Source organism: Sander lucioperca, chromosome 6, assembly GCF_008315115.2.
Source record: "Sander lucioperca isolate FBNREF2018 chromosome 6, SLUC_FBN_1.2, whole genome shotgun sequence".
Classification (NCBI taxonomy): domain Eukaryota; kingdom Metazoa; phylum Chordata; class Actinopteri; order Perciformes; family Percidae; genus Sander; species Sander lucioperca.
In genome coordinates, this window is record NC_050178.1 from 30,821,232 (window position 1) to 30,831,219 (window position 9,988).

The 9,988-nt window shown below is 41.0% G+C and overlaps 1 protein-coding gene across 1 annotated transcript in view; it reads left to right on the forward strand.

The window, feature by feature from the left end:
• The first annotated feature begins 1,638 nt into the window (after positions 1-1,638).
• espl1 (extra spindle pole bodies like 1, separase) overlaps positions 1,639-9,988 on the forward strand; it is a 20,137-nt gene continuing 11,787 nt past the window's right edge. Inside the window, exons 1-17 of the mRNA XM_031321107.2 lie at positions 1,639-1,871; positions 2,042-2,130; positions 2,397-2,699; positions 2,825-3,574; positions 3,743-3,844; positions 3,999-4,110; positions 6,260-6,387; positions 6,589-6,782; positions 6,893-7,135; positions 7,341-7,485; positions 7,893-8,052; positions 8,242-8,381; positions 8,639-8,773; positions 8,869-8,985; positions 9,099-9,270; positions 9,397-9,525; positions 9,636-9,792. Of these exons, the coding sequence (XP_031176967.2) occupies positions 2,050-2,130; positions 2,397-2,699; positions 2,825-3,574; positions 3,743-3,844; positions 3,999-4,110; positions 6,260-6,387; positions 6,589-6,782; positions 6,893-7,135; positions 7,341-7,485; positions 7,893-8,052; positions 8,242-8,381; positions 8,639-8,773; positions 8,869-8,985; positions 9,099-9,270; positions 9,397-9,525; positions 9,636-9,792 (3,068 nt within the window). The 5' untranslated portion in view covers positions 1,639-1,871; positions 2,042-2,049. The remainder of the gene's footprint in view (positions 1,872-2,041; positions 2,131-2,396; positions 2,700-2,824; positions 3,575-3,742; positions 3,845-3,998; positions 4,111-6,259; positions 6,388-6,588; positions 6,783-6,892; positions 7,136-7,340; positions 7,486-7,892; positions 8,053-8,241; positions 8,382-8,638; positions 8,774-8,868; positions 8,986-9,098; positions 9,271-9,396; positions 9,526-9,635; positions 9,793-9,988) is intronic.

Sequence of the window (9,988 nt, forward strand, 5' to 3'; positions counted from 1 at the left end):
TCTTTGAGACAATAGTAGGAATTCCATCAAAATGGAAATATGCAAAAGCTTGTTGTGTGGCTATTGGAAACACACTCTTAAAAATAATATTCCTTATTCCTTGAACTTTTAGCTCCTTCCATTTGAGGATGGGAAGTTGTAACTATTTAAACACAGATGTCACAGGTCCACAGAAGTGTGGACCTGTGGCCTCTTGTGGATGTGTCTGTATGTCTGTAAAATCTGTATTTATCACTCCACTCATCTTTAAAAACAAAAAAAACATGCCAGCAATAGAATCACAGGCTATTTGGCACAGTGACCATAGAAAGCACTCCACCATGGACCTTTTCATGTTTTGTTGTTTTGCAATAGTGAATCACAGTGGATGTAATTGTTTTTTTACTAATCAACTAAAAGACTATATACAATCAAAAGACTCCACACAAGGACATTAATGCTGTTTTGAGTTTGGCTTCACCTTTAAGACTGATGTCTTGCTGGGAAAAAAAATCTTCTCCCAACCTATTTTGCTGACTCTTGATCTATACCTAAATTGTTATTTATTTATATTTTGAAATGTCTGGTAGAACTAGTGCCTGCTGACTTATTATGCAATCAGAGAATCAAGCTGATTTTAGAATCAACACGTGGTTTGTGCCAGTGTGTAAGAGGTAATTGAAAACAGTAGGTGAATTTTGGTGTGATTATGACTGATAATTATGATAAATAAGTATGGCAGAGATAGTGGAAATAAGATAACTCCAAACCTCCATGAACAAGCACTTCCCTTTGTTATAAATCCAAACCCTTACTACTACAATTAGGCCTACTATTTACTACCACTCAAATAATATACTGTTCAAATCATTGACTGTACTTTAGACCAGAGATCTTCAACAGGGGTTCCAGAGTTCACAATTAAAGCAGGGGGGCCACCAAATTATTGTTTGATTTTTTTCAAAAATAGAATTACCTGGGCGCCTGGGTAACTCACCTGGTAGAGCGTGCACCCATATACAGAGGCTAATAGTCCTCTGCGCAGCGGCCGCGGGTTCGATTCCAACCTGCGGCCCTCTGCTGCATGTTCTCCCCTTTCATGTCTTAAGCTGTCCTATCTAATAAATTACGTGTGAAAATATACGTTAACATGAATCCAACATTTTATTAGCAAAGATAAATCAGCCTATTTGTGAATAAAAAAAAATGTTTACACAACATTGGTATAGGCTTACTGTAGCCTACATCCACATACAGTTAAGCTTAAGGATTCCCATGTGTGTTTAACAATAAAAACATGATGTTTAAATATATGACTATGTCAACAATTATTATTTTAATAATTTATGTGTACAGGCTTTAGCCACCCTACACGTTATTGTAGACCCAGTTTCATATGCAACTCAATATACCATAGTAGTAGGTGGTCCTCTTTCAGCTAAGGGATCCTTCGCCTTCAAAACGTTGAACGTTGACTTTTCACTGGTTCAAATCCATTTTAGTCTATCTCATATACCCTAACAAACATTTAATGTCTACCTTTACCTCAACTGGATGGACAGGGGAATTATTTGATGTAAATTGGTTTACTTTATGTTTCTTTTATACACTCTGTCAACGGTTTGAGCATAATAATAAAACTACGATACCCACAAGTCATTGTATTTCCGGATAAAAGCGGATGGGCTAGCGGATTGGTTAGCAAAAACCTTTCAAAAATAGTGCGCGGGTGGCGCAGTTTCCATGATTTTTGAGGATTTGAATGATTTGAATCTTCAAACATACGGAGGTTAAGCGGTAGCCGTAGTGCTATTTAGTTATGTTATTGTGGACAACAAGTCTGCTTTTATTTGCTTTGACTAAAAGCGTTGCTACAAAGGTTCCTGCTTGAAGTAAGTCACAGTTTACTCTTGGTTACGCTAGCAGACGTTAACGTTAGTTGAACAGCGTCATTTTAACGTTGACGCTAACGTTAGCTAACGTTAAGCTAAGCTTCTCGCTTTATCCAAGTTTAAAATTAACATGAGTTAATGTTACTCTTTGAATAACGTCCTTTCTACAGCTGCCGACATGAAGTGTTTGAAAGTGGACGAATACATCAAGCGGACTGCTTCTGTGAAAGAGACGGAGCTTTTACTTCAAGAACTAGAGGTTAGCATAATCATAATTTTCATAAGATGAACCACTCGTATTCATAGTAAAGTTATTATTTTACTAGTCTTAAGAGGATCTGTTTAAAACACTGGCTTTTAAACAACATAAACACAGGAGTAAATACCTCAAAATGAGCCTCAGTTCCATTTGTTGTGTTAGGCATGCTTTTGTGTAACGTTATACATTAAAATACAAAACACATTACAGTAAACTGGAAATGCCACTTTTAAAAGTGAATCTGAACCTGGTATTTTATTTTGCAGAATTATGTGAAGAGTCGACCAGGCCTTCAGGGTCGCACACTGTGTGACAGGGTCATCAGAGCCTGTAACCATCAACTTGGAGTTGGATCCACAAATTTTGACCATGTCAGTCAGTTGGTCCAGCTGGTGAAGCTTTCCCTTCAGGGCTATGATATTTCTGCAGCACTTGTTGCTCAGAGCAGTCCACTGTACATGGAAAAGATCATTTTCCATATTGTCAAGAAGCTAAGCTCCCTAGAAGCTCACAGTCTATGTAGCCATATAGCTGGGTTGCTTTACAGCAGGCTTACCCCAGCCCAACAGGTATGTATTCTATTTTTTCAGTTAATTTATTTGTATTGTTTACGTGTTGTATATTCCACATATGCACTGCATCATATTTTTCAGAGACAGCATTAACAAAGTTACCACTGTTGTATGGTCCATAGGCTGAGGACTACTGTGTTCTTGTGCGGAGCTGTTTCTCAGTGCTCTGGAACGGACTATCTGCTACCAAAGACAGGAACATCCTTAATCCCCGCGACAAACTTCACTGTCAAATGCAAGCTCTGAGCTTCCTCCTGTTGTTGGACACAGAAAATGCAACCCCCTCTTTCTGCAAAGCCCCTATATACACAGAGGATGCAATCACTGAATTTGAGAGTAGCTGTGAAGCGGTAACCAAGGACGATGCTTCTTTTCTTCTCCAGGAAATGAACACACTTTTCAGCAGATGCTGGACTGGCGGTCAAGGCTGTAAGGGGGATGGTTCTAAGCTATCTACTGTGACATCAAGTTTTTATACGCTTTCTGAAATGGTGCTGGTGATGGTGAAGGTACTTTGTAAGGCTGGCCACTATGATCTGGCCTCCGCCTTCTTAAATGATATTGAGAGCAAGGTCGTTGACTGTGCTGCACAGTGTACAGCTGTGGTGCTCGGCAAATGGGCAATAAAGATTCATTCTACAATGAAGGCTGGTGGTGAGAGTGGCCAGGCTTTGACACAATGTGCCAGGGCCTTGAGGTCTCTTTCAGCTGACCTGGGAGACAGAGAAGCTCATGCACTCCTGGAAGGTTGTGGACTAGTGGTGTGGGCTGTTGAAAGTGGCCACAGCAAGGGATTAAGTGGACCTGTGCTCCTGGCTTGGTTTTCTTTTCTTGAGGAGCATCAAGAACGGATATTAAAGACAGTGAAGAAGGTGAGTGTAGTTATTTTCCATTTGAGTGTGTGCTAGAGGGAAATCATTCTATAAAACTACTAGTACTGTTGGGTTTCTCTCAATCTCTGCCATGAAAAAGGCATTTAGAGGTAAATACATTTTACCTGCGGAGAATTTATACAGATTACTAATCTGCTTTATTTACAGAATTCAAAATGCCTGGCTGAAGGCAGCAGACTGCAACAGGCCCTTTGCTTCAGTATTTACCAAGGCTTTGTTTTTGCTTATGAGAGCATGCTTGCATCACAGGTGAGGCTACTTCTGTAATATCCAATTTTATGATGATAGCAATGACAAAACTGTAAATAAGATTGATGAAAGTCACACAGTTACATGTTGCTGCAGTTCCAATTGTCCCCTGATTTTGGTTTTAGCACTGCCACTGATTGTTATTTGTTCTCAGCTGGAGAACAGTGACACACTGGACAGAGTGCTACTGTACTGCCAAGCCACAGCTGGACTGATGATGACTGAACTGCGTAAACTGTCAAGTGAAAACTTTCTCGTCAAAGCAGGTGATTACATTCTAGATTTCTAAAGCCCCTTTCACACACGCGGTCTTTCCTTGAAATGGGCAGGAAAATCTGCCCCACAAATTCACACCCCAGGAACTAGTAGCATTCCATGGAAAATGCTGGTATGGCTTTGGTGTGAATACAAGCAGGGATAAGCACTGTTGGGCTGCCTCTTTCCCCATCTATATTGCCATTACCATGGCAAGTTTTCCTAAATGTGGCTGCATGTAGGGCTGGGCAATATATCTATATTATATCGATATCGTGATATGAGACTAGATATCGTCTTAGATTTTGGATATCGTAATATTGTGATGACATAAGTGTTGTCTTTTACTGGTTTTAAAGGCTGCATTACAGTAAAGTGATGTCATTTTCTGAACCTACCAGACTGTTCTAGCTGTTCTATTATTTGCCTTTTCCCCACTTAGACATTATGTCCAGTTTACTGATGATTATTTATCTAAAATCTAAGTGTGAAGATATTTTGTTAAAGCACCAATTGTCAATCCTAGAATATCGCCGCTATATCGAGGTATTTAGTCAAGAATACCGTGATATCTGATTTTCTCCCTATCGCCCAGCCCTAGCTGCATGTGTGAAAAGTGAAAATCACTAGTGGTGCCTGAAAGGTAATCCAGTAATTTACCGTAACTATTACCCTGTTTCGCCCTGGTGGTAAAATCCGATATGAGTGATCGGATCACAAGTGGACAGCTCTAAGTACAGGTGAAAACACTTAAGGACGCATTGAGATCCGATCACTAAAAACACATTCGGAGCCGGGAATATAAGAGCATATAAAAACAGGAACAAAAACACCGACAGTATGATCAACATCGAAAACACACGATTCAGTGGTTTCTGTGACATGGAAATACTTTGAAAGAGTAGTAGTGCTGCTCACAGTTGAGTAGGATGTTCTTAATGTGGCCCAGAACACATTCCCGTTCTCACTGCTATTAGAAATGTGGACATATGTGGCCTAGACCACCTCCGAATGTGTTTTTAGTGATCGGATCTCAATGCGTCCTTAAGTGTTTTCACCTGTACTTAGAGCTGTCCACTTGTGATCCGATCACTAAAAACACATTCGGAGGTGGTCTAGGCCACATATGTCCACATTTCTAATAGCAGTGAGAACGGGAATGTGTTCTGGGCCACATTAAGAACATCCTACTCAACTGTGAGCAGCACTACTACTCTTTCAAAGTATTTCCATGTCACAGAAACCACTGAATCGTGTGTTTTCGATGTTGATCATACTGTCGGTATTTTTGTTCCTGTTTTTATATGCTCTTATATTCCCGGCTCTCTGGAGCTCTCTGCAGCGCTGTTGATTGGAAAAGGCAGCCTCCGGTATACAACAACGATATATTTAGTTTCATAAAACGTCCCAGAATTCACCAATATGTAGGATATTACTAAAGATATTCCTGCTCTTACACCATCTCCTTTTGTTATTGATTAGTCTCTAGTCATTTACTATAAATTCTTCACAAAAAAGGCCCCAATTATTTTGTTATTTAATTGCTTTTATTAGGAAGCGTCAAAATCAGGAAATGTTGGGTCCTCATGAGCAGTAACGTTACACGACTCCTGGAAGCGAACATAAAAGTAAAATAAAGCAGATATAATATAGAAACTAAACTTCAAACCACAGAGATTCAGTTAGAAGCTACAAACTTACTGAGAGATGAACACACTGAGACTTTTAAAAACGTCTTTCTCCTGCACCATTCCTACCGCCGTCATCCTTATGTCGGCACAGAGACAGACTGGGCAGCGCTTTTTCAAGTCATTCATTCAAGTCGTTTCTAATGTATGATTTATGTGAGTAACAACTGACATTTATAAACACACTCACACACAACCATGTAAAATGGAAATGATGTACGCGTTTATTTGCATATAGAGCGGGGAAGTGAGATCCGATCACAAGTGTTCACTCAGGGCGCATTTAGAGACACATTCTACTGCCAGGTGGGAACACTTGTATCTAGAGCTGTCCACTTGTGATCCGATCCCTCAGATCTGAGGTCAGATCCCTTGAGTGGTTCTGAAATGCTAAATTGCAATAGACACTTGATATGTTAGAAATATATTGTATGACATTTTGTTCACTTTATGATTACCATGTGTCTTGCAGTGGTTGCTGTGAGCAACTTAGCTTGTGGATTTTACAACCGACGTCTCTATGACCAGGCCTTCACACTAGTTGAGATCCTCTGCCGGGATTTATGCAAGAATTGCCTTGTCTCGCTCTCTGTCGATAGGGTAAGCTCTTTAAAAGTTTGTTTTTGTTTGATCATGCATCACGTTGTCTCTGTCTTAATAAATGCACTAAATCTTGTCTTGTCTCCTGAATTTCAATAGGTTGTGATAGGTGCAAACCTAAATGATCCTGCGGAAAATGTGTCTTAATACAGTATATATTATCTATCATCTGTATTTTTAACATGGCTTTTGACTCCTTAGTTGAGCCGACCCTTCATGCTGGCTGTGCAGACGTCTCGGCGGGCTGGACAACTGGAGCGAGCGCTGGACTGGGTGATCCTGTGGCTGAAGGCTCTGGGGGACAGAATCACTACTCATATGGCTGAGCCAGTCTCTCTGTGGGTGAAAACGAAGACCGATGCCGCCCGTAACTCTGAGGAGGACCTCCGTCTCAGGTACAAACACATTAAAATGTTTGTTGTTTGTGACAGCATTGAAGTTCTCAGAATGTAATTCATGGAATATTATTGGAAAGGAAACTTAAAACTGTCCCATCCTGCAACAGGACATTATGTGACGGTTTTGGTCCTGACGTCCCAGATGAGCGAGTAATGCTTTGCCTTTTGGAGGAAGAGCTGCGTGCCTATAAGGAGGTGGCAGGAGATACGGCCCAGGAGCGTTACAACACACTCTGTGATCTGTTGGACATCTGCCATGAGGAGAGCTCCCACAGCCATCTACGTGCCGTCTACCTCTGTGAAATGGCCCAAGTTGTGTGTTACCAGGATTTCAGTGAACAGACGGACTGGTAGTAGCTTTTATTTACATAATTTCTAATGAGTTGGGCTCCTTGACAAATACAAATGCACTGTTTTGTGTCCGACCAAATTGTGTGCATGAAAAAGTTTTCACCGGGGCCAACAATTGAAATTGTTAGTCTGAAGCCACACTGGGCCAACATGGGCACCAGCCTATTATCTCAATATTAATTGTGTTCATTTGTAACTACACAGTACTGCAGTTGATTTTACCCATGAAGCCTTACGGCTACTTGAAAACGAACCAGAGACTCAAGAGAATGCTGACAGACTGAAGGATGACAAGGCCCATGCTTTACTTTGGCTCTATATCTGCACTCTTGAGGATAATCTTCAGAAGGTGAGCTCTATTGGATCTGTCAGGATGTCATGTGCATATTCTTTTTTTGAACTACTGTTTTTAAAGTGTCAGTGTTTAGATGCATTTTCTGTCAAAAAATAAGTGAGTGTAACTGAAATTAGTAACAGCATGGTAGTTCATGGGCATGGTTTTTCTTACATAGAAATTCTGTAAGAATTGACATTGTAATGTACTGTATAACTGGTAATCAACAATTGGATTTAAGTCTTAGTTTAGTCTCCACAGCTCTGCGGAGTAAGGTCTGGCTCCTCCACACATACATTCCAGAGTTGGAGAAAAAAACGCTCTGGGTTATTTGCATTTATTATCCTGGAAATGTACGGTCATTGATCCAGATTAACTGTCTTGTGATTAATTAATGATCATGCTTGTGTGGTTTTGCCCAGGCCATTGAAAGGGACAAAAAACGGCAAGAGTTGCGTGAGCAGACGCAGTATGCGGCCAGTCCCATAGGAACCAATGATTTTGATTATGAAGACAAGCAAAAGACACAAGACAGCACCCTGGTCTCTGAAGGCCTGTATTTCAACCTGGCTGGAGAGAACAGTAAGAACACTTTTTCATATCTTCAATCATCCTACTGTAGACACCAGTATGATATGATGATTAGATATTATACCATAATCTGCATATCTGCTAAGTGCTATTGGTGGGTCTAATCAAAAATACATAATTGTTCATCATTTTCTGTCTCTGTGAGAGATTAATATACATTGTATTATTTCCTTTTTTAAGAGTTGTGTAAGCCTTTGGAAAGAGCACTGGATGAGTGGTCCTCTCTTCTGCAGAGTCAAGTCCTGCCTTCTGTCAGAAACCCAAAACAGACCTGTAGCTCCATCGCTGTGACTGCGGCTCTCTTCAAACTTATTGGAAAGGTAACGACACCAAAGTGGTCAAAATCTATCTTCGGGGTCTCCTTTGGTCGTTTTTAGTTTCTCTCTTCAACACCAAATAGATTTGTTTTGACTTTAGTAAGCAAATACGTTAATATGAAGTTGTGCTTTAAGAAAGACTTGGGTGTTAAGGGGTATTTCATGGTGTATCCTGGGGTCAGGTTGTTAAAACTAGTGTTCACATCATTGGTAATTACATTATCTGTGTAGTTATCAAATCCCCTCATTCTCTTGTGCAGCCTCTAAAGGCTTTGGAAGCTTACCAACTTGCGATTGGACTTTCATGTCAACTTGCCGATGCCCACGGATGTGCCAGCTCCCTCTGTCAAACAGCCAGTATCCTTCTGGATATGGGCACCCCTGAACTGGCTTTGGTAATACAGTTTTTTGTAATAATTATCTTTAGCAAACGTACTATATCTCTCGTTATGTACTATATCTCACTTTGTTTATTGTGCTATTTTGTTAGGCCCAGCTAGAGCAAGCAGAAAAGTTCCTTACCTCTCTTACCACTGCTGATGGACCTTCTTCTCTCTCTATGCTGGCCATTCTGTTGAAAGCTCAGTACTGCTACAGCACAGGACAGGTAGGTAACATGTCTATGCTAGCAGTATTTCTCATATTATTGCATTGTTGTTGTTTTTTTGGCTGCAGTCAGTGATTTTATCAAATTGCCCCTCCTGTTTGACCATATGTCAGGTGGATCGTGGAGTACCTTATCTGTGTGAGGTGCTTAAAGAAGTGAACGAGCAGAGGCAGTCAAAGCGCTGGTACCTGCTGCGTGCTCAGATGCTCCAGACCTACAGCTCCTATCTGAGTTTGGACACTGCTGCACTGCCACAAGCCCAGCGAAGCCATATCACACAGCATGGTTAGCTAAAGCGTTTGCTACACGTAACATAACCGGATGTTTTTCTCCTTTCATTTTGCGTTGTGAGAATGCAGAGGAGAGGTTTGCAGCAGCAGCTTTAACTAAGGACTTATGATTGTGTCTCAGGTATAAATAGCCCGGACACTGCCCTGTATGAAAGTCTGAAGCTTCTCTGCAGCCTGCTGGTCACTTTAGTGGGGAAGGGCCTATTTGGGACTAACGGCAGCAACTCAGACATGCGCTTTGTCGACCAAGGTACATTTGTGTCACACATGGACTAACGATGCATGTAAAAGCTAATACATTATGTCTATTTTAGTGCTGTTTGGCTGCCATGTTGATTCTCTCCCTTGATCTGTGAGCAGGAGATAACTTGGTGCTGAAGTGGCAGCTGCTCTCAGAGCTGTTAAACTGCTCTATGAAGGTGGTGGCTGTGAGGAGCAGCTGTGGGGCCATCAATGATGCCAGGCTCCAGTGTCTAGAAGCTCTCAAACTGGCCACCAAGCTGCAAGCACTCAGCCAGTATGTACATGTGCATGGTAGTGGGTTAAAATGTAAAATAGTGAAGCAGGGTCCAATAGATATCTTATCAGCTTGTGCTGGCCATTCTTAAATATCGTTTTCTGCAGTGAACTATGCTGAACTTACCAGCAGGTTACTCCTTGTTCCTCTTTGTTTTGTGTGTGCTGTTAAAGTGTAACTCTCGCCAAAATGCAAC